The 25,375-nt window shown below is 41.3% G+C and overlaps 2 gene segments (V, D, J or C); one reads left to right on the top strand and one right to left on the bottom strand.

Moving 5' to 3' along the window:
- Positions 1–791: 791 nt before the first annotated feature.
- LOC137133826 (immunoglobulin kappa variable 2D-29-like) lies at positions 792–2,916 on the bottom strand. The segment is given in 2 exon segments: positions 792–1,472; positions 1,689–2,916. Coding segments are annotated over 2 exon segments (357 nt in total).
- Positions 2,917–12,743: 9,827 nt separating this feature from the next.
- On the top strand, positions 12,744–13,115 carry LOC137134059 (Ig kappa-b4 chain C region-like). The segment is given in 1 exon segment: positions 12,744–13,115. A coding segment is annotated over 1 exon segment (336 nt).
- The last annotated feature ends 12,260 nt before the right edge of the window (positions 13,116–25,375 follow it).

The following is a 25,375-nucleotide window of genomic DNA, read 5'->3' as shown; positions in this document are numbered from 1 at the left end:
TTTTTAATCAGATTTTACTGTAAAGAGACATTTTTCAAGTTTTAATACTCTTACAACACGTGGACACATGGTACTGATGATACTGACTGAGTGATGCTAAAAAATGACAACTGAATGAAATTTAATAAGTCCTACAGTTGGGTGCCAAAAGTTTGCATTTTCCTATTGTGAGATGGAAAAACGAGTCATTTTTTTCATCAGCATTTCATTTACAGCACATTCAGCTGGTACAAATGTTGCTTAATCAGAAATAATTAAAGCTCATTTTTAAATAATTTATGAAGAATGGAAATTTGTTTTAGTGATATTTAAAAATGTAATTTAAAAAATACTTTTTAAAATAAACTTCTTGACCATTTTTGTTGCGTCTGATGGAAAAAGTCCATTTGTAGCAGCTGAATGTACATTATTACTATGTTACTGTAGGTTTAGGTTCAGATTGTGTCTCCTTACATGGGGGATGTAGGGGGATGCAAAAGTAACTGTAAACCTATAAACCTGTGTCTGACACACACATGTGACAATTCCAACACAATTCCTCATGAAGCTGTGTGTGTGTGTGTGTGTGTGTGTGTGTGTGTGTGTGTGTGTGTGTGTGTGTGTGTGTGTGTGTGTGTGTGTGTGGATATAGTGCTCAGTTATTAGTATTGTGCTGTATATATATGTGTATAAATAGTCAAGAAGGTCACAGTTGATGGGAACAAAAACTAAACAAGATCATGATTTTGATTTTTTAATATGTTCATTTAAGTGCATTGAATATAAATGATAAACTAAACCTCAAAGGAAAAAAAACTTTATTTAAAAAAAAATCTCATTATGTGTGGAGTGAAAAGAAACTTTTATTTAAATATTTACTATGATTTTTGACTTTTTAGACATTAAGACAGATCTGTCATTATTTCAATCAACATTTCATCGTCTCATTGTTACAGAAAACAGTCAGTACAAGTAACAGTTTAACAGCAGGTAAAACTCAGTTTTTATTAGTATTAAGCAATATTAGTATTAGTAAAAGTATTTTAATAAATGATCTGTTTCTGTGAGTTTGTGCTTTGACTTGTTATGTTCTGTGTTACTGTACAAACCTTTAGTGTTTTAGTTTCATTACAGTTGTTGTCAGATCAGTTCCTCTTCAGCTCAGGGAGGTTTTTGTACGACGTTGTTTCACTGTGTGAGCGGGAAGCTGCTACTCTGCTGACAGTAATAAACTCCTGCATCTTCAGTCTGAAGTGCACTGATGGACAGAGTGTAGTCAGAACCAGATCTACTTCCACTGAAGCGATCAGAAACTCCAGAGTGACGGTTTGTAGCTTCATAAATCAGGAGTTTAGGAGCTTCTCCAGGTTTCTGAAGGTACCAGTGCAGGTAACTAGTACTATAACTGGATTTACATCTGATGTTGACAGTCTGTCCTGGAGTAACAGACTGAGATCCAGGAGACTGAGTCAGGGTGATTTGTCCTGATGAACCTGGAAACCATGAAAAAGAGGAGAAGGGTTACTGAGACAAATCCAGCTTGGACAAAGATGATCAGCATCCAAACAGAAGAGGATCATTTGTTTAACATGGACAATAGATGGAAGAAGGTCAATGCTGCTGGTTTCAGTGTTTCTCCATCAGAGCAGAACATCATTGTGCTGAACCTGGTTTCATCCTGAAGCAAAGTTTTCACAAGAGAGTCTCACCCTGAACAAGGAGCCCCAGGGTGGACAGCAGTAGACTCAGAGACATCATCATTGTGCTGCCGGCGTGTCAGTGGGTCTGAAAGGCCTGGACAGACCCTGATCAACACTGGTCTCTTAACAGCTGGGAGACAGAGGCAGGACACATATGCAAACACACACAGTCACTCAGCTGGAACTGTCCTCTTCACTTTATCATGAAATTCAACAGGAAAAACAAAAATTCCAACAGATGTTTTACTTATTTCATGTTTGGTAAATGTTTGAATTTTATCTATATTACAGTATCACAGTTTGGTGAAAAGTGGATCCAAACAATGTCTAAAAACTTCCTCAATTTTTAATGCGCAGAAGAGTTTTAAGTGTTATTTAATTTCTAATCAGGGAGAAATATTATTAAAATGACAAAGATCAGATAGATAATATATAGAAGGATGTCATCGACATACAAGCTGTAATTGGGAGGTAGATCAATTGTTCATTATTCAGTCAGTAGTTCCAGTTTATTCCGTTCACCACAAACTGTCCTTTCATGCTGAGCCCCAAGTTGACCTGGAGCTTTATATTAAAGATTTATGTTATGGTGAAAGGAATGTTTGTAAAACTGTTCTTGTTCCTTTACATTCATATTTATCTTAAGAGACACAGTGAATGATGTGCAGAGACTTTAACCATCAACTGGTGTTTGTGTACATTCAGTGAACTGTATCAGTCTCTGCAGTAGCTTCCAGCTGCAGCATCAGTTCAGTTTCTGTTCAGTCTGACTGAGGGAGGTTTTTGTACGATGCTTTTTAACTGTGTGAACACAGCTTGACTGTTGATTTCATGATAACTCTGACAGTAGTAAACTGCTGCATCTTCAGTCTGGACTCCACTGATGGTCAGAGTGAAGTCAGAGTTTGATCCACTGCCTGAAAAACGATCTGGAATCCCTGATGCTCGAGTGGTGGCATAATAAATAAGGAGCTTAGGACGTTCTCCATCTTTCTGTTGGTACCAGGCGAAATAGCTACCATAAATGTCCTGACTGGTTTTACAGTTGATCTCGACAGTTCCTCCAAGACCAGAGCTCACTGCTCCAGGCTGAGTCACTGTGACCTGACCTCTGGACTCTGAGGACACAGAGACAAAAACAGAAAGCAGCATCATGGTTTTGTGGGCTTCATTTCAGAGGGACGGATGTTGATAGAGGAGAGGAGTTGGATTCTCTGGACTTTACCTGTGAAGCAGCAGCAGAGGAGAGTCCAGATGAGGACGGAGATCAGAGTCATGTTTTTGATGAGGAGGATTTCTGTGTCTTCTGTTGTCATGAAGGACAGCTGTCAGTCATCCAGTGTTCAACTCTCAGGACTATAAACTCTCCCAGAGCACTGGAGCATGGTGCTGCTGATGCAAAGTGGCTCTATGGAAATGATCACACTGACTCCAACAGGGACTTGGATCATTCTGATCAGGCTGATTATCAGTGGATTTACCAGCGTATAAGGATTTTGGCAGTTGTGACAAAACCCCTTGAACAAATGTCAGATCTAGTTGCTTGGTTTAGGGGAGCAGTGAAAAAATGTCAGGGGGCATAAGATTACAGTTATACACTTTCGCTTTTGTCTTTAATAGTTTTATTTTTTGCACATTTATTTGTCTATAACTCTGTTTTCCAGAAAAAATTTTAAAGACTGGATTTTGAGATTTTAGTGTAGAAACGTAGATTAATTTGGAGAAACAAACCAATTAAAGTGGTTCAACATAACATGTTCTGTTTGTACATTCTACCTCATAGTTTTCACCATGTTTAAACAGTAAAGAGATCAAACTTTATGGTGAATTTTTCAAACAGCAAGGGTTTTGGAACAATGTAATTTCTACATTATAAAGACACTTAACTACTTTTTCCTTAGTTAACTTAGTTTTATGTACTTGGGCTGTGAAAACTTTAGTAGTTTGGGGTGATTTGGGTCATATGAGGACTCTTTCTGTGCTGATTTACATGAGAGGTTTCTTAAAGGGAAGTGAAACAATGTAGGAGTCAGTGACTGGTGGAGCAGGACAGAAGGATGCAGATTCATTTATTTTTACCACATTTTTAATGTGAACATGCACAAGCTTCATTTTCACTCGCACAATTTGCCATAAATGGAAGAAGAAACACCCTTAAACGACACATTTTATATCAACATTTATCACTATTACTAACCTCTGGCCCTGACGAGGATCCATGTCTCATTTATATGTTAATAAAGACAGATGAGATGCTGACATACAGCATTTGGAAAGTTTTCACAGCCTTCACTGTTTTCAATTTTGTTATGTCACAGCCTCATACTACACTTGTTTCATTTCCATTTTTTTCTTATTAATTTACACTCTGTAAACCATAATGACAAAGTGGGAACAGAATTTTAGAAACATCTGTAAATTTATTTAAATGAAAAACTGAAATATCACGTGTACATAAGTATTCAGACCCTTTGCTCAGGACTTTGTTGAAGCACCTTTGGCATCAATTACAGTCTCAGGTCCTTTTTGCAAACTCCAAGCAGGTTTCATGTGATTGGACTTAGGGGGGTTTTGTTTCTAGCCACTCTGCCATAAAGCCCAGATCAGTGGAGAGCTGCAGTTACAGTTGTCCTTCTGGAACTTTGTCCCATCTCAACACAGAATCTCTGGAGCTCAGTCAGAATGACCATTGGGTTTTTCACCGCTCTGACTAAGGCCCTTTGCTCTGAGACAGTCTGCATCGTCAGCTGTGAGGGCTTCTATACAGAGGTGTGCGCCTTTCCACATCATGTCCAATCAATTTGATTGACCACAGGTGGACTCCAGTCAAGGTGTAGAAACATCTCAGCAAGGATCAAGAGAAATTGGAGGCACCTGAGCTACATTTCAAGTGTTGTTGCAAAGGGTCTGAATACTTATGTATGATACACTTCATAAGTGACAGAAGGTGGGAATTCAAAGTGCAGCAGATCTCAGTGATCCCATAATTACAAATACTCACAAAGAAGCTGGGTTAAAGACATTTCTTTAGTTTACCCAGCAGTCCTGTTAATCCAGAGACATTGTTGTCTCCAAATAATACACAGTAGTATTATAACTGCATTGACTGATAAATACAGACGTCTTGGGATAAGTTAAACAGAGGAAAATGGGAGATTTTGAAAGACTCGTGATCCATTTTTCAATTCACAGTCCAATAAAAAAGGTTCTGGCAGCAAGCAGAAAACACACAAAGTCAACTTAATCAGATATTTGAAACTAAATGTATGTATTTACTGTTGTTGTGAGAAAGGTGATGGGCAACTACGGGCAAATATTTATGAAGAAAAATATCTCCCTTAAATACACATTTTCACGCTGACCGTCTTAATGTGGTGGTCTTATTTAGAAACTGCTTTAATCAAAGCTCTTCACTGAATTTCTGTGCCACTGTTTGTTGACATTGGTCCCCCTCCTCTAATAAACTGCATCTACAGACTGAACCCTGCTGATGCTCAGAGTGAAGTCAGTCCCAAAATGACTTCCCCTGAAAGGATCTGAATCACCACACATGGTCCATTCAGCAGCTGATATGGAGACAATGACATTCGTGGGACTGTTTAATGTTGGGGACACGGTGCAAACGAACTCCAAAAAGGACTTTTCCTCTTCTTTTAACACAGTACAGACGGACACTGTATTGCACTGCCTCTTCGGTCTTCATGTGCACCCACATTGATTTTATTGATAAAGAATGTTCTACAGAACAGGCCACAACATGTGCTTTTTAAATGGTTTTAAATCCAGTACATTGGTTTTAAACACAGGACTGCTTCAGGGATGTGCTTTGTCTCCCATGCTCTTCTCTGTCCACAGAAATAATATCTGCCACAACAAGGGAGGAATGAAGCTCTTAAAGTATGCAGACGACATGGCCCTGGTGGCTCACGTGACTGACACCCAGACTCTGTCTCAACACCAGCAGGAGGTCAACAGGATGGAGCTGAACATAACAAAGACAAAGGAACTGTGCTTTGGGGCCAGAGGAAAAACCTCCCCTTTGCTGACTCAACCACTGAGTATCCAGGGCCAGTCGGTGGAGCAGGTGCAATCCTTTAAATATCTAGGGACAGAGATTGACACCTGCTTGTCCTTCACACAACATGCTGACTCAGTGTATAAAAAAGGCACAACAGTGCCTCCACCTGCTGAGGAAGCTAAAGGTCAAGTTAGCAGGGAAATATTAACGTTGGTTTACACATCACTCTTTGAATCCATCCTCATCTTCAACATCACAACCTATTATAATTTCACCTTTCAACACAAAACCAAACTTTTAATTAATCAGGGCAGCAAGAGAACCGGATCACCACAGACTCCTCTTTCTGAGCTTTACAGCCGATTGGTGGTGAGGAAAGCAACCCGGATTACTGAGGACCCCTCTCATCCCCTACACAGTTCTTTCCCGCTGCTGCCATTGGTCAGGTGTTATAAAGTCCCACTGGAAAAAAATCATTCATCACCAGAACAATAACTATTCTGAAAAGCAAAAAATAGACATTTTATCTGGCTGTTGTTTTGAACTGTGTTAATTGTATCTGTATTGTACGTAGTACGTGTGAAGTGTGGAGCTTTGTCAAAGAGGAATTTCTGTCTCCGGTTGGGACAGACAATAAAGTTTATCGTATCATAAACTGCTGAGAGGCCTGAGACTCTGAAAAGTTCAATGACAACTGGTCGACTCCATCTGCCATAAAGGCTCATGTGACGACCTTTGGCCTCCTGCTACAGGTACAGGTACAGGTACAGGACAGGGCCATGAACTCCAAAAACCTGGGTCCAATTCTCTGAACCACCTCAGTCCTTTCTGTAAGACTCTCTCCAGGCCTTTATTGAATTTTCACAGCAACATTCACCAACTTCCACATCTCATCTGAAAGTCATGTTAGTAAAGAAATCAGTTATTTGAATTGTTTCTGGCATCTGTCACTTTATTTGCCACCAGTTACATGTACCTGTGAGAGGAGAGCCAACAAGCTAAAGGTCAGAGGTCAGAGGACATCACACTCCACAACAAAAAGTAGATGGACAATGTGGACAAATGCTGTTTCTTTTAATCTCTTTGCAGTTTAGCTTTCAAGTAGCATCAGTGAAACTGTGTTATGATGGTTATATTTACATGTATGTGAACAAATGAAGTCACTGATCTTTACTGAATATTGAATTTTGTTTAGATGTCAGGAGCTAACAAAGATATAGTTTTTTGGAATTTGGTGGAAGTGATGCTTATCTTTAGACTGGGTTTTAATAAAGTAGTTAAAATTATTTAAACAAAATTATTTAACTTAATGCTGTGAATGATTTTATATTCTCATATAAATGTAATTATTAAGCTACTATTAATAGAGAAGGAAATGTTTGTAAAGATGTTTTTGTTGCTTTATATTCATGTTTATCACAATAGACTTTAATCATCAACTGATTTTTGTGTCTGTGTGTGTGTGTGTGTGTGTGTGTCCTCAGTGAACTGTATCAGTTTCTGCAGTAGCTTCCAGCTGCAGCATCAGTTCAGTTTCTGTTCAGTCTGACTGAGGGAGGTTTTTGTACGATGCTTTTTCACTGTGTAAACACAGCTTGACTGTTGATGCTGTGGCGACTCTGACAGTAGTAAACTGCTGCATCTTCAGTCTGGACTCCACTGATGGTCAGAGTGAAGTCAGAGTTTGATCCACTGCCTGAAAAACGATCTGAAATCCCTGATGCTCGAGAAGTTGCCCAATAGATTAGAAGCTTAGGACGTTCTCCATCTTTCTGTTGGTACCAGGCTAAATAGTGATAGTTGCTCCAAACATAAACATCCTGACTGGTTTTACAGTTGATCTTGACAGTTCCTCCCAGAGCAGAGCTCACTGCTCCAGGCTGAGTCACTGTGACCTGACCTCTGGACTCTGTGGACACAGAGACAAAAACAGAAAGCAGCATCATGGTTTTGTGGGCTTCATTTCAGAGGGACGGATGTTGATAGAGGAGAGGAGTTGGATTCTCTGGACTTTACCTGTGAAGCAGCAGCAGAGCAGAGTCCAGATGAGGACGGAGATCAGAGTCATGTTTTTGATGAGGAGGATTTCTGTGTCTTCTGTTGTCATGAAGGACAGCTGTCAGTCATCCAGTGTTCAACTCTCAGGACTATAAACTCTCCCAGAGCACTGGAGCATGGTGCTGCTGATGCAAAGTGGCTCTATGGAAATGATCACACTGACTCCAACAGGGACTTGGATCATTCTGATCAGGCTGATTATCAGTGGTTCAGTTTGTTTGTAAGTTTTTTCTAGACATTCATTTCAAAATTTTTTCTTTTGTATTCAAATATATAAACAGGGATTAGTTTGGAAATTAATATACTGTATTTTTAAAGGTAAAATTTCAACATTCAGGAAATTAGTGACATTATGTTTATGGCCACTTTTACAGCAACTGACTTTTCTTTTACACCTTTTTTGTTGTTGATTGTTGTTTATTTGATTCATATTCAGTCATGTCTCTCTACATTTAGATGTTTTAAAACGATGACTCTGGCTTTTTCTCACTGATACATTAAGTTTATTTTGGAGTCAGTTCTACATAAACTGTATTTTATTTTTTTTAATTATTGTACATTACTGCAATATTTGGCTGATATTTATTTTTAAGACAGCTGTAATGATTGTTTAGTTTATCACACTGTAACATTTTTCTTAAATTTTTCTCTTTGTTACACTGAAATTTCAACAATTCATTAAAAGTATGTTTCCCAAAATAAGTTCCCTCCAACAAATGTGTGTGACATTTAGTTTTTTTAATATCTACATTTTTCCTATAGATTTTTATTTATCGCACATTGTGCTGCATTCATCCATCAATCCATTAGTTAGACCCAGTGATTTGATGTTTTTTCTTTTTTTTTAAAGCTAACAATAAGTAATTTGAAGGATTAAATGGTGACACATCTGTAGAATAAAATGACAGTTGTGACATTTTAGCTTTAGTCCTGAAACCGTCTGTTTTCATGGTTCATCAGTGATGCCAATCTGTTGCTATGGTTACTAAGGTTAAAGAGGAAGTGAAAATCTTCAGACCATTTTCATCTAAACCTGCAGTGTTTCTACACTTTGTTCTCTTTCTGTGCAGTGGGTCGAGTCCTTCCCACCCTGACTGGGCCAGTGAAGAGCAGCATCAGCTGGGAGGAGAGCAGGAGCACAGTGGTGCTGGAGATGGACGGCCTCTGCAGATGGAGCAGCACCCTGAGGCTCCCTGCAGACCAGTGGGGGAAGGACAAGGTCCTTTACTATTAAATTGCATTTAACAACATTTTATGTTTTATTGTTTCAGTTCAATAAAACATATTTTAAATTAGCTCTTTTTATGGCTGTTGTAAATAATGTTTCCATCTTAATAGTTCAATTATGTCCAGTCATACTTCAAATTATGTACTAAATAAATAGGAGTTCATGTTAGAGTGTAGTAAACTCTATAACTATAAAAATAATTACATTTATATTAGGGTCCTTCTGGATAAATTAAACTATAAATAATTCCACCTGTAATAAAAACCTGCATCAGTCACTAATAAATTTGTTTTGGTGAGAAATATTGTTAAAAGTTTTTAGGAAATTTTAAGTTACATCTCTTAACAAATTGTGACAGTGGTGGAAAAACTAGTGGTTTTAGAAATTTACACAAACTGTTATGCACCTTTTTTTTTGCATTACAATTTTGAATCAAGATAATTCTCAGCTTGTGAGTGTCTAGTTATTATAACATCTATTCTCATATTTTACATTTTTAGTCAATTTTACTCAGTTATAAACAATATGCACTTCTTACTAGTTTTCATCAAGTAAGAATTAAGCTCTGGCTCTGGTTTTATGTTTGAGTTGTCATTTGTCTCCTTCAGTCTGTTTGCGCTTTATGTTTAGTTTGTTCATGTCTGCTTCCCCTTAGTTACTAAGTCAGTTCCCTTGCTTCCCCAGCACACTTGTAATTTTGTTAATCCTCCCTTCTGAGTGTGTTTAAGTTGTTGCTCTGTTTTACTTTGTTTTGATATTACTACATGTGTTTTCCTGCCTTCCTCATGGAGTGATTTTCAGTTGTTTACCTTTTGTTAATAAACCCTCCTTTCACATTTCAAACCTCCCCTTGCTGTCTCCTCGTTTCAGGTTGTACTAAAATTAAATATATACTCTAGAAGTGTGACAAGAGCAAGACAGTGCATAGGAAGATGTTGAAGAATTCTGTTTTCATCAGTTTTTTTATTATTGGGGGTGAGTTTGCTGAGCGGGCAGAGTTTGGTAGTTCGTTCCACCATCATGTGATCATTGAGCTGAAGAGTTTTGCTTGGTGCCTTCTGTGTGGTGCTGGGACCACCAGATGTTGTTTGTTGGCAGAGCCCAGCGGACAGGAGAGACTGTAGACCAGAATAAGGGAGTTGAGGTAAGCAGGAGTCGTTGAGGGGATCACCCTGTAGGAAAGACAGAGCTCTGAACCTGATACGAGTAGCTACATTAAGCCGCTGTAGAGATCTGAAGAGTGAGGTGAGCTGTCGCATTTTGTATCATTTGCAAAGGTTGCAAAGGTCTTTTTCTCACAGTATCACTGGGCAAACAGATCCTGATAAGCAGATACATTCTTGGATTTAAGCCACTTCCTCTCAGCACTCTTGAGCGTGGTGCGTTGCTCACAGATCCAGTCGGTGAGAAACGGATTAGAAGCTGAGGGACAAGCAGGTTTCTGTCTCGATGTTTCCGCTACATAGTTTGGAACCGATTCTTAGAGCAATTTTACTAATGTGCAGAGCAGTTTTACATTAGTAAAACTGTTTTACATTATGTTTTTTGCATTTAAATGTCTAATTTGATGTGTTTGAAGGTGACTGAAAAATTATTTAACGTAACCAAAAAATTTTTTAATGCTGATAAATTTGAATCTGACTAAATTCACAGGTGATCGTCATTTCTTTGTGACTTATAACGTCCTTTATTACTGGATGAGATTAATTGTGCAGACCAGTGGCGGAGGGTGAACTCTGTGACCTGTGAGGCCAAACGGGGACTCACAGACTTCAGTCTCATAGAGAGAGACCAAGTCTTAATAGTTCCATTAGGTCCAGTCTTACTGAAGTCAACTTGATTACTTGGAAATTATATACAAAATAAAGCATGAAGTTCATGTTAGAGTGTAGTAAACTCTATAACATTTATATCAGGGTCCTTCTGCACACGACAAATCTATAATTCCCAGATTAAGTGAACCTGTGAACCTGTGACCTGCTTCATTTCACACATCAGTGTTGACTGATTACAACATGTGTTCTTATAAATACGAGATATCTGGATACATGTCACGTGTTCAGAATAAAACTGTCATTGAACTGTGTATGAAACAAGCAAATTGAAAAATGTGATTTTAAATTAAATGAAAAATTCTATTCTTTTTCAAAGCTAAAGAAACAAGTTTGTCCTAAATTTCCAACTTAGTGAATGTATCTACTTTAAATGTAATTAACCTTTAAAATACCAACAAAAAGGTAAAATAATCCAAAAAATTATAATTACAGTATAACTTATAGTGCTATAAATTCTATATCACAATAATATGTTACGTAAAACATCAATGTGAATCAGACTTTGTCAATTTGTTTCTATTTCTCTCTGTCAGCTGCAGACATCAGTTCCTCTTCAGCTCAGGGAGGTTTTTGTACGATGCTTTTTCACTGTGTAAACAACCACTGACTGTTGATGCTGTGATAACTCTGACAGTAGTAAACTGCTGCATCTTCAGTCTGGACTCCACTGATGGTCAGAGTGAAGTCAAAGTTTGATCCACTGCCTGAAAAACGATCTGAAATCCCTGATGCTCGAGTGGTGGCAGCATAAATAAGGAGCTTAGGACGTTCTCCATCTTTCTGTTGGTACCAGGCTAAACGGTGATAGCTGCTGTAATAAACATCCTGACTGGTTTTACAGTTGATGGTTGTGGTTCCTCCCAGAGCAGAGCTCACTGCTCCAGGCTGAGTCACTGTGACCTGACCTCTGGACTCTGAGGACACAGAGACAAAAACAGAAAGCAGCATCATGGTTTTGTGGGCTTCATTTCAGAGGGACGGATGTTGATAGAGGAGAGGAGTTGGATTCTCTGGACTTTACCTGTGAAGCAGCAGCAGAGGAGAGTCCAGATGAGGACGGAGATCAGAGTCATGTTTTTGATGAGGAGGATTTCTGTGTCTTCTGTTGTCATGAAGGACAGCTGTCAGTCATCCAGTGTTCAACTCTCAGGACTATAAACTCTCCCAGAGCACTGGAGCATGGTGCTGCTGATGCAAAGTGGCTCTATGGAGATGATCACACTGACTCCAACAGGGACTTGGATCATTCTGATCAGGCTGATTCTTATTGGATCATTCAGTTTTCCAAGGATTTGTCAATTTGGAGAAAACCTTTTGAAAATGTGTCTTAGATCCTGCTTTGTAGATTTATCGTTGAATATGTCTTTTTAATAAATGTTTAGGTGGATTTTAAACATACTTTAAACATGTGACATTCAAAGTGACCTTTATAGAAACTTTCACTTTCTACTTCATTTGTTAAATGTCAACTACAGAATATTTAACAATCATACAGTTTTTTTCTTAAACCTTTATCTCTCCAGTTGTATCTGTTTTAAAATAATTCAGTGACACTAAATAAATATATTAGTTTTATTGCTGTCAGATGTGAAACATTTCAGACGTCTCTGTGTCCTTTAAAGCCAGAACAGTGTCTAAGTCATTTCAAATGAAGGAAAATTATTTTTGGCCCCGACTGATTTTAAACTCCATTTTAATTTTTTCCTTTAAATAAGTTACAATAAAATATTGATCAAATGTTTACAATGTATTTTTTTTTCTCACTTTACTTTTTTAGTTTGACATGTCTCAGGTGATATGAGGACTCTTTCTGTCCTGATCTGCATGAGAGGTTTCTTAAAGGGAAGTGAAACAATGTGTGAGTCAGTGACTGGTGGAGCAGAACAACCATCTGACAGAAACTCCTTCAAGGACCAAACCCACTCTCACACAGTAAAGGTGTCCAAATGTCTGTAGGTGATGCCCATCCCACCCTGACTGTGCTGCCCCCCTCCAGTGAGGAACTAGAGAAGGGCAAGGCCACGCTCATGTGTCTGGCCAACAAGGGCTTCCCCTCAGACTGGAGTCTGTCCTGGAAGGTGGACAGCAGCAGCAGCATCAGCTGGGAGGAGAGCAGGAGCCCTGTGGTGCTGGAGAAGGACGGACGCTACAGCTGGAGCAGCACCCTGAGGCTCCCTGCAGACCAGTGGGGGAAGGTGGACTCTGTGACCTGTGAGGCCACCCAGGGCTCCCAGACTTCACTCAAGCAGACACTGGGGAGAGACCTTTGTCCCCAGTCCTGACCTGAATCACTGGGACTCTGCAGCTGCTTTCTCTCTGTCTCTATTTGTTTCTTGTGTTAATGTTGATGAGTGTGTGATTGTCTTTATGAATTAATTAAACTCTGTTGCAAAAAAGCAAGTTGACAAATTTTTCATAGAGATTTTTAAAACCTCTGTCACCAGTCAAGTCTGATTTTCAGTAGTATGCATATGCAAAAATCCTTCAATCTGAGTGTAGAGAGAAAATACAATCAAACAAGCCAAAACATGATGGAAAAGACATTTCTGCAATGAGAAATAAAGCAGGACATCGTTGGCATAAAATTAAATATCTTGTATGATTCGAACTGCGATCTGAGATTTCATTCCAACGTCATTGAAAGGTGAACATTCACATTCACCAAAGACTCAGTGACACATCATTAAAGACCAATTTATCCAACAACTCATGCGCTGGAAGAAACGTCTGTGAAACAGCAAATTGCTGTAAAATCTTGACATATAAAACACAAATGCAATTTGTAATTTACAGTTAAATTTTGTAAAGCAGTGAACCAAGTACTTTTTAATGTAAATATGTTAAAATAGTAACATTTTATTGTATAATTGACAGAATACTGTACTATAAACACATAAACTGTAATATAAAAGCCAATACAATACAGTTAAAATTACAAGATAGTTTTAATATAAGGATCTTTTTACAGAAACAACCTGCATGACATTGTACAAAATCATATGCTATACAGATATGAATATGAAAAACAACAGTAGAATTACGTAAATAGATTGCATTACGTAGCCTTTAAGATGTATTATACCCACTAAAAACTAAACTCATAATTAATTGTAACTAATACATTCTCAAACATTTGAGTGTTACGTTGGGCACAGTGGGCAGCAGGGTGGTGGACTGGTTGGAGCTGCCACCTCACAGCTAGAAGGTTGTCCCACAGCAGACCAGAATCCAACTCCAGTGTTGTGCACTTTAATGATGATCGTTACACAACCACAGGACCACAGGGTCAGTGGTTCGATTCCCACTCCCTCCTTGCTGCATGTTGAAGTGTCCTTGGGCAAGAAACTGAACGCCAAGTTGCTCCTGGTGTGTCAGGTGAGCACCTTGCATAGCAGCCACCAACATTGGTTTGTGAATGTGTATTTGTAAGTGTGTGTGTGGTGTGTGTGAGTGTGTGTGTGAATGGGTGAATGAGAAGCAACATTGTAAAGGACATTAGATAAAAGCACTAAACCCCAAAGTTGTTTTCACTAACCAGAACGCAGTTTTGTGTGTATGCAAAGTCGCTGCCATGTAAAATAAGCATCAACTGCATGTTAATCTCCTGTTAATGCAGCAGATAAGGGCTGTTAGCGTTACAGGTTTAAAAGGTAAATGTAAACTGTACAATGTAGAGTTTCTCCTGTAAAGGTGTCAACAGTGGTACAGTTTTTTAACAGAATTATTCTGAAAACCACAGTTGCCAGTTTCTTTTACTGAGTGGTGATTTTTGTTTTTAAAAGAACAAGAACTGTCATGTGTTTCTGTGTGAAGATTCATAAAATCTACTATGTGTCTCAATTAAAAATATAAAGGATTTTTAATTTATGATTTCATACAACTTTATAGTGTCATGTACAGTGATACATGTTGCACCTGTTAGTTCTGTTAGTATGAGTGAGGTAAGAATCTGAAACAGCCAGAGACATTGTTTGTACTAGACTGCATCTGTAGAAACAGTGGATATATGTTAAAGTAGTTGTAGCTATGATGTGATGAAATGGTAAAGATCTGTCTCCTCCTGACACCACAGTCCTCCTGAAGTCTCCGACCATCTGTTTGCAGGTGACAGTAGTCCGAGTTGTACTGGAAAGCAGAGGTGTACAGGGTGAAGAGGAAGGGTGAGAGGACTGTCCCCTGAGGTGCTCCTATGGTACTTACACTCTTATAAGATGCCCGAAACACCTTTACTTACTCCTTCCAACATGAAGCAGTAAGTGTCTGAATATAAGATATAAAATGTTCTTAAGCAACTAATGACTGTATTAAACTTCACAGTGTTATGTACAGTGATACATGTCACATCTGGTAGCTCTACCCCGAGCTCCTTTCAGATGTTTGAGCCCTGAACCATATATCTGAGGCTGACACCGGCCACCATACAAAGGAGACTCAATTTGGCCGCTTGTATTTGTGATCTTATTCTTTCGGTCATTACCCAAAACTCATGAGCATAGGTGAGGGTACGAACGTAGATTGACTGGTCAGTTGAAAGCCTTGGGACTTAATTCCCACTTCATCACAGGGGTCTGGTACAACGTCTGCATTTCTGCTGAATCTGTTTGACCCTCACTCGTGAAAAAAACCCTAAGATACTCAAAATTATTCACTATTTTCCAGCAGAGAACCAGACATGGAGGTGCATCACATCCCAAGCCACTTTACACTCAGCTGTAAAATGTCCCAGCACGTGCTGATGGTCATGGTCTGATGAAGTCAATAGATCCACATCATCTGCAAAGAGCGGAAGAGAGATTCGGAGGTCCCTAAACCAGACACACTCCTTCTCCATGCTTCACCTGGAAATTCTGTCCATGAAAATCACAGGATCAGTGACAACCGGCAACACCAAATGGAAACATGTTTGAGATCTTAGCGAGAATACAGGCACTTCTCAGTCCGGTTATACAAGGACTGCATGGTCTGTAATAATGGCTCCTCCCTCGTCCTCACCCTCACCCTCACCCTCACCCTCACCAACCCCACATCTGTATGTATTTTTCATGGACTCTTGCTTTCGGGACTCTTGTTGCTTGGACATTTTCTCTCCCTGTTGCTCCCGGGTTTTGTGTTTTAGGTTTGCCTTTGTGTTTTTTATTTGCTAACGTTTTTTGTTCAGTTTGTTTATGTCTGCCTCCCCTGAGTTCCCGTGTTAGTTTTTTGTGTTCCCCCCCCTGCTCTGTTACCTTAGTCTGCGTGTTCATTTATTCCGTAGAGTGTGTGTGTGTCTTTGTTTCAAACCTGTTTAATTTCCTGTTGGTACCCTTAGCCTGTCCTCGTGGGTCTTGTTAGTTAAACTTGTAGGTTTCTTTTGATTTAAAAATTGCCCGGTGTTTTGTTTCCCTTCCCCCTGTTTGGTAGTAGAGTTCGGAGTTTTCTAGTTTAGAGTATTTATGTTAAGATAGTTCTCCTTAGCCTTCCCCTTGTGTTTACTTGCTTTAGTTGTCTATGTTAACCCGTGCCTTACTTATTTAGTAGTTTAGTGTTTCTCCCGTGTGTCCATTTAGGTTTTATTTCTGTATCTGTTCTCCCTATAGCCCAGGTTTTTTGTTACCTCCTTTTAGGAGCGATTTTGGTTGTATTATGTATCTGTCAAATAAAACCCTTTTTCGTTCATCCCTCACACTTTCTCCTCTCTTGGGTCCATCCCTAACAAAACCGTGACAGTAGGCCAGACTAGGACCCAGAGACGTGCGAGTGGTTTTTCTTTCTTTTTCTTTTTTCCTTCCCCCCCATGGAAGCCACAAAGGCTTTCATGTCTGTCTCGGGGTATAGACCCCAGACTCAAGACCAGACTGCGGTCCTGACCAGTTATGAAGGGACCCGTCTGGCATTCTGTTCTCCAGGCGTGGGCCCGCGACGTAGAAGGTCCAAACCTCAGATCAAGACCCAAGTCCCTGTTATCCCTCACTCTGCCCCTGACACTACCCAAGAGTCTGCCACAGCACCGCCTGCCCCTAGGCCGGCCTGCTGCCCACCTGTTCCTGTTTTGGCTCCCGTAAAGTCAACTCCACCAATACCTGAAGTGTCAGCTCTTGTTTCTGGGCTGGCTTCATGTCCGATTGACGCTCTCCCCAACTCAGTCCCGAGCAAGCCTGACCAGTTTGCCATGGAGCCACATGTAGTCGGACCCTCTATACACAGGAGACGCTAGGCAAGACGTCGAAGGGCCCAGCACGACAGCTGCTCTGAAACCCCAAGCCAGGAACCTCTCTCTAGCACCACCTCAGAATCTAGCACTCCAGCTATGTCAGCTCAGGAAGCTAGGGAGAGGGCGGAGTTCGAGGTTATTGACAAACTTCTGACTGTACTCAGGGCCAAGCTGAAGGCCTCCCTCCATGACCCTGCTACCAGCTGTGCCATTGTTCAGCGTATGGAAGACCTTATTCTGTCCCGGCCTTGGCTACGGGAAATGGGGGCTGCTATCATGCATCTGGCCAGTCTTAGGGACCTTAGGGCCATGCTGGGGGCCCAAATCCCCTCGCCTGTCCATGTTGTGGTTCCCCCTGGACCTGAACCTGCTTCCACTGTCCCAGCTCCTGCCCCTGAACCCGATTCTGCTGTTCCTGCTCCTCTCACGGTCCCAGCTCCTGCCCCTGAACCTGATTCTGCTGTTCCTGCTCCTGTCACTGTCTCAGCTCCTGCCTCTGGCCCGGTCAGCGTCTCACCCAGCCCTGGCTCTGCACCTGTCCCTGTTTGCCCCGATCTAGTCCAGAGGTCTGGGTCAGCCACCACGCCACCTCAGCTCCTGTTCCGGGGCGCGTCGACGACGCCACCTCAGCTCCTGTTCCGGGGCGCGTCGACGCAGCCACCTCAGTCCAACCCCTCCTGTTCCTGCTCCTGGCGCCGGCTCGGCTGTGGTCCAGCCCGGCTCTGTTCCTGGCGCCGGGTCGGCCGAGGTTCGGCCTGACTGTGCTCGTGTTCCTGCTCCTGCCGCCGGGTCGGCCGTGGTCCGGCCTGGCTCTGCTCCTGTTCCAGTTCCTGGCGCCAGGTCGGCCGTAGTCCGGCCTGGTTTTGCTCCTGCTCCTGTTCCAGTTCCTGGCGCCGGGTTGGCCGTGGTCTGGCCTGGTTCTGCTCCTGCTCCTGTTCCAGTTCCTGACTCGGGGTCGGCCATGGTCCGGCCCACTCCTGACCCTGCTTCTGTTCCTGGTTCCGGGCCAGCCAACACTCCTTCTGGTCAATCTACCAGCCCTCCACTACGGGGTATCAGCCGACGTCGCCGGCCTCCTGCCCGGCCCCAGGAGGGCCTTCGCCTCAGCCGACACCGCCACCTCAGCTCCTGTTCCGGGGTGCGTCGACGCCGCCACCTCAGCTCCTGTTCCGCCGAGGTCGGCGACTGTTTCTCCCGTCTCTGTTTGTCCTGTTTCTATGTGCCCAGGTCCGCCAAGGCCGGCGACCACTCGTCTGGTTCCTGTTCCTGTCGCGGCGCCGACCGCTCGTCTGGTTCCTGTTCCTGTCGCGGCGCAGAGGGCGGCAACCACGCATCTGGTTCCTGTTCCTCTCCCTGTCCCGGCGAGGTCGGCGAATGTTTCTCCCGTCTCTGTTTGTCCTGTTTGGATGTGCCCAGGTCCAGCTCCCGATTCTGAGCCTACTCGGGGGCCTGCCTTTCGACCGGTCAGTGCTCCGCCGGCCCCGATGCCGATCCTGCTACAGCACCTGCCTCCAGGTCACTCGATGCCTCGTCTGGCCTCGACACAAGTCCTGCTACGGCACCTGCCTCAGAGTCGCTCGCCGCCTCGCTCAGCCTCGACTCTGGTCTGGGCTCTTTTCCTGTTCCTGGCGCCGGGTCGGCCGTGGTCCGGCCTGGCTCTGCTCCTGTTCCAGTTCCTGGCTGGGGGTCGGCCATGGTCCGGCCCACTCCTGACCCTGCTTCTGTTCCTGGTTCCGGGCCAGCCAACACTCTGTCCCCTGTTAGGTGCAGAGACTTTTTTGGTGCGATACTTTGTGGCCTAATAAAATATGACTAATTTGATATAATTTGTCTTCACTCTGAGGTCTATTTCATCTTAAATTTGTTTGCATCTTTTTTACCCTATTGTTGTTTTCACTGTTGGAAGTGTATTTATGTATCAAATATAAAAAAATGGAATTGATACCTTTGTAAAGATGTTACACACTGATGTTCAGCATAACAGATAAAGTGAATGATCTCGATCTTTCGACCATTAAGTGGTGTTTTTGTACATTCAATGAACTGTATCAGTCTCTGCAGTAGCTTCCAGCTGCAGCATCAGTTCAGTTTCTGTTCAGTCTGACTGAGGGAGGTTTTTGTACAATGCTTTTTCACTGTGTGATCACATCTTGACTGTTGATGTAGTGAGCACTCTTACAGTAGTAAACTGCTGCATCTTCAGTCTGGACTCCACTGATGGTCAGAGTGAAGTCAGAGTTTGATCCACTGCCTGAAAAACGATCTGGAATCCCTGATGCTCGAGTGGTGGCATAATAAATTAGCAGTTTAGGACGTTCTCCATCTTTTTGTTGGTACCAGGCTAAATAGTTGCCATTATAAACATTCTGACTGGTTTTACAATTGATGGTTGTGGTTCCTCCCAGAGAAGAGCTCACTGCTCCAGGCTGAGTCACTGTGACCTGACCTCTGGACTCTGAGGACACAGAGACAAAAACAGAAAGCAGCATCATGGTTTTGTGGGCTTCATTTCAGAGGGACGGATGTTGATAGAGGAGAGGAGTTGGATTCTCTGGACTTTACCTGTGAAGCAGCAGCAGAGGAGAGTCCAGATGAGGACGGAGATCAGAGTCATGTTTTTGATGAGGAGGATTTCTGTGTCTTCTGTTGTCATGAAGGACAGCTGTCAGTCATCCAGTGTTCAACTCTCAGGACTATAAACTCTCCCAGAGCACTGGAGCATGGTGCTGATGATGCAAAGTGGCTCTATGGAAATGATCACACTGACTCCAACAGGGACTTGGATCAATCTGATCAGGCTGATTATCAGTGGATTTACCAGCGTATAAGGATTTTGGCAGTTGTGACAAAACCCCTTGAACAAATGTCAGATCTAGTTGCTTGGTTTAGGGGAGCAGTGAAAAAATGTCAGGGGGCATAAGATTACAGTTATACACTTTCGCTTTTGTCTTTAATAGTTTTATTTTTTGCACATTTATTTGTCTATAACTCTGTTTTCCAGAAAAAATTTTATAGACTGGATTTTGAGATTTTAGTGTAGAAACGTAGATTAATTTGGAGAAACAAACCAATTAAAGTGGTTCAACATAACATGTTCTGTTTGTACATTCTACCTCATAGTTTTTACCATGTTTAAACAGTAAAGAGATCAAACTTTATGGTGAGTTTTTTAAACAGCAAGGGTTTTGGAACAATGTAATTTCTACATTATAAAGACACTTAACTACTTTTTCCTTAGTTAACTTAGTTTTATGTACTTGGGCTGTGAAAACTTTAGTAGTTTGGGGTGATTTGGGTCATATGAGGACTCTTTCTGTGCTGATTTACATGAGAGGTTTCTTAATGGGAAGTGAAACAATGTAGGAGTCAGTGACTGGTGGAGCAGGACAGAAGGATGCAGATTCATTTATTTTTACCACATTTTTAATGTGAACATGCACAAGCTTCATTTTCACTCCCACAATTTGCCATAAATGGAAGTAGAAACACCCTTAAACGACACGTTTTATATCAACATTTATCACTATTACTAACCTCTGGCCCTGACGAGGATCCATATCTCATTTATATGTTAATAAAGACAGATGAGATGCTGACTTACAGCATTTGGAAAGTTTTCACCCCCTTCACTGTTTTCAATTTTGTTATGTCACAGCCTCATACTACACTTGTTTAATTTCCATTTTTTTCTTATTAATTTACACTCTGTAAACCATAATGACAAAGTGGGAACAGAATTTTAGAAACGTCTGTAAATTTATTTAAATGAAAAACTGAAATATCACGTGTACATAAGTATTCAGACCCTTTGCTCAGTACTTTGTTGAAGCACCTTCGGCAGCAATTACAGTCTCAGGTCCTTTTTGCAAACTCCAAGCAGGTTTCATGTGATTGGACTTAGGGGGGTTTTGTTTCTAGCCACTCTGCCATAAAGCCCAGATCTGTGGAGAGCTGCAGTTACAGTTGTCCTTCTGGAACTTTGTCCCATCTCAACACAGAATCTCTGGAGCTCAGTCAGAATGACCATTGGGTTTTTGGTCACCGCTCTGACTAAGGCCCTTTGCTCTGAGACAGTCTGCATCGTCAGCTGTGAGGGCTTCTATACAGAGGTGTGCGCCTTTCCACATCAATTCAATTTTCAATTCAATTCAACTTTATTTATATAGCGCCAATTCACAACAAAGTCATCTCAGGGCACTTTACAGAATAAAGTCAAGATTATAAAGATATATAAAGAGAACCCAACAATTCCCCCTGGAGCAAGCCATAGGCAACAGTGGAGAGGAAAAACTCCCTTTAACGGAAGAAACCTCCAGCAGAACCAGGCTCAGGGTGGACGGCCATCTGCCTCGACCGGTTGGGGTGAGTGGAAAGGGGAGAGAGAAAAGAACAGAGCAACAAAAAGCAACAACAAAACATCGGGCAGATTGGTAGGACCAGTAGCTGCACGCTGGAAGACACACAGCTTCAAAGCCGGGAGACACCTGCAGAAAGGGACAGAGAGAGGGGGACAGAGGAGGACAAAGACAACTACGGGAGAGAACACACAGAGTTAATGACATACAGTGGTGACAATTGCGGGGTGAGAGGAGAGGAGAGATGGTCAAGAGGAGGAAAGGAGCTCAGTGCATTGGGGGGTGGGTCCCCCAGCAGTCTAAGCCTATGGCAGCATAACTATAACTAACTATATGCTTTATTAAAGAGGAAGGTTTTAAGCCTAGACTTAAAAGTAGAGAGGGTGTCTGCTTCCCGAATCTGAACTGGGAGCTGGTTCCACAAGAGAGGAGCTTGATAGCTAAAGGCTCTACCTCCCATTCTACTTTTGGAAATTCTGGGAACCACAAGTAGGCCTGCATTCTGAGAGCGAAGTGGTCTACTGGGATGATATGGTGCTATGAGATCTTCTATATATGATGGAGCCTGACCATTCAGAGCTTTATATGTAAGAAGCAGGGTTTTAAATTCTATTCTAAATTTAATGGGAAGCCAATGGAGAGAAGCTAGTGAAGGTGAAATATGATCTCTCTTGCTAGTTCCAGTCAGCACTCTTGCTGCAGCATTTTGGATTAATTGCAGGCTCTTTAGGGAGTTACTGGGGCATCCTGAAAGTAGGGAATTACAGTAGTCCAACCTAGAGGTAACAAATGCATGGACCAGTTTTTCGGCATCACTTTGAGACAGTATGCTCCTAATTTTGGCAATGTTCCGTAGGTGGATCATGTCCAATCAATTTGATTGACCACAGGTGGACTCCAGTCAAGGTGTAGAAACATCTCAGCAAGGATCAAGAGAAATTGGAGGCACCTGAGCTACATTTCAAGTGTTGTTGCAAAGGGTCTAAATACTTATGTATGATACACTTCATAAGTGACAGAAGGTGGGAATTCAAAGTGCAGCAGATCTCAGTGATCCCATAATTACAAATACTCACAAAGAAGCTGGGTTAAAGACATTTCTTTAGTTTACCCAGCAGTCCTGTTAATCCAGAGACATTGTTGTCTCCAAATAATACACAGTAGTATTATAACTGCATTGACTGATAAATACAGACGTCTTGGGATAAGTTAAACAGAGGAAAATGGGAGATTTTGAAAGACTCGTGATCCATTTTCACGCTGACAGTCTTAACGTGGTGGTCTTACTTAGAAACTGCTTTAATCAAAGCTCTTCACTGAATTTCTGTGCCACTGTTTGTTGACATTGGTCCCCCTCCTCTAATAAACTGCATCTACAGATCACATCACTCTTTGAATCCATCCTCATGTTCAACATCACAACCTATTATAATTTCACCTTTCAACACAAAACCAAACTTTTAATTAATCAGGGCAGCAAGAGAACCGGATCACCACAAACTCCTCTTTCTGAGCTTTACAGCCGATCGGTGGTGAGGAAAGCAACTCGGATTACTGAAGACCCTTCTCATCCCCTACACAGTTCTTTCCCGCTGCTGCCATTGGTCAGGTGTTATAAAGTCCCACTGGAAAAAATCTTTCATCACCAGAACAATAACTATTCTGAAAAGCAAAAAGTAGACATTTTATCTGGTTGTTGTTTTGAACTGTGTTAATTGTATTTGTATTGTACGTAGTACGTGTGAAGTGTGGAGCTTTGTCAAAGAGAAATTTCTGTCTCCGGTTGGGACAGACAATAAAGTTTATCGTATCATAAACTGCTGAGAGGCCTGAGACTCTGAAAAGTTCAATGACAACTGGTCGACTCCATCTGCCGATTAACACTATAAAGGCTCCTGTCACGACCTTTGGCCTCCTGCTACAGGTACAGGTACAGGACGGGGCCATGAACTCAAAAACCTGGGTCCAATTCTCTGAACCACTATAAAAAATTTCACCTCAGTCCTATTTGTAAGACTCTCTCCAGGCCTTTATTTAGTTTTCACAGCAACATTCACCAACTTCCACATCTCATCTGAAAGTCATGTTAGTAAAGAAATCAGTTATTTGAATGTGTTTCTGGCGTCTCTCTCTTTATTTGCCACCAGTTACATGTACCTGTGAGAGGAGAGCCAACAAGCTAAAGGTCAGAGGTCAGAGGACATCACACTCCACAACAAAAAGTAGATGGACAATGTGGACAACTGCTGTTTCTTTTAATCTCGTTGCAGTTTAGCTTTCAAGTAGCATCAGTGAAACTGTGTTATGATGGTTATATTTACATGTATGTGAACAAATGAAATCACTGATCTTTACTGAATATTTAATTTTGTTTAATGTCAGGAGCTAACAAAGATATAGTTTTTTGGGATTTGAGGGAAGTGATGCTTATCTTTAGACTGGGTTTTAATGAAGTAGTTAAAATTATTTAGACAAAATTATTTAACTTAATGCTGTGAATGATTTTATATTCTCATATAAATGTAATTATTAAGCTACTATTAATAGAGAAGGAAATGTTTGTAAAGATGTTTTTGTTGCTTTATATTCATGTTTATCACAATAGACTTTAATCATCAACTGATTTTTGTGTGTGTGTGTGTGTGTGTGTGTGTGTGTGTGTGTGTGTGTGTGTGTCCTCAGTGAACTGTATCAGTCTCTGCAGTAGCTTCCAGCTGCAGCATCAGTTCAGTTTCTGTTCAGTCTGACTGAGGGAGGTTTTTGTGCGATGCTTTTTCACTGTGTGAACAACCACTGACTGTTGATGCTGTGATAACTCTGACAGTAGTAAACTGCTGCATCTTCAGTCTGGACTCCACTGATGGTCAGAGTGAAGTCAGAGTTTGATCCACTGCCTGAAAAACGATCTGGAATCTCTGATGCTCGAGTGGTGGCAGCATAAATAAGGAGCTTAGGACGTTCTCCATCTTTCTGTTGGTACCAGGCTAAAAGCTGATAGTTGTTCCAAACATCAACATTCTGACTGGTTTTACAGTTGATGGTTGTGGTTCCTCTCAGAGCAGAGCTCACTGCTCCAGGCTGAGTCACTGTGACCTGACCTCTGGACTCTGAGGACACAGAGACACAAACAGAAAGCAGCATCATGGTTTTGTGGGCTTCATTTCAGAGGGACGGATGTTGATAGAGGAGAGGAGTTGGATTCTCTGGACTTTACCTGTGAAGCAGCAGCAGAGGAGAGTCCAGATGAGGACGGAGATCAGAGTCATGTTTTTGATGAGGAGGATTTCTGTGTCTTCTGTTGTCATGAAGGACAGCTGTCAGTCATCCAGTGTTCAACTCTCAGGACTATAAACTCTCCCAGAGCACTGGAGCATGGTGCTGATGATGCAAAGTGGCTCTATGGAAATGATCACACTGACTCCAACAGGGACTTTAATAAACTGATTATCAGTGGATTGATGAGTTTTTAGGGTTTTGTTGATGGTGAGAAAACCTCTTAAAAATGTGTCATAGATGATGTTTTGACTTTTAGTTTTTTTTTTGCCTTTTAATCTAAAAAATATATATTTTTCTGATTTATTGATTAGTTTCTTATCTTTTTCATTCAAATTAACATAATTTTAATAGAGATTTTAAGACAGCATAGATTATTGTCAAATATAAAATCTAAACCTTCAGGAAATATGTGACATTATGTTCATGGTCACTTTTACATCAGCTGACAAAATGTGACAATGACTTTCCAGAACTGTTTCAGCATCAAAGAGTCATGTCTCTCTATAGTCTGAGGTTTTAATCCAACGTTCAATGCTGGAAACATGCAGACTGCTGTCAACTGTACTTTTGTCTCCTTAAGCTCTGGAGTTCTACTTATACTGTTTTCTATTTTATATAATAATTGCAGACATTATTGCATGTTTTTAGCTGATTTAGTTGTTAATACTATTACAGAAACTGTTTATTTCATCACACTTTCTTCAGAAATTTACATTTTTAAGTTCCAACTATTGTT

Source organism: Channa argus, chromosome 1, assembly GCF_033026475.1.
Source record: "Channa argus isolate prfri chromosome 1, Channa argus male v1.0, whole genome shotgun sequence".
Lineage (NCBI taxonomy): Eukaryota > Metazoa > Chordata > Actinopteri > Anabantiformes > Channidae > Channa > Channa argus.
Note: the sequence above shows the minus strand (reverse complement) of the source record. Positions and strands in the feature narration are given on the sequence as shown.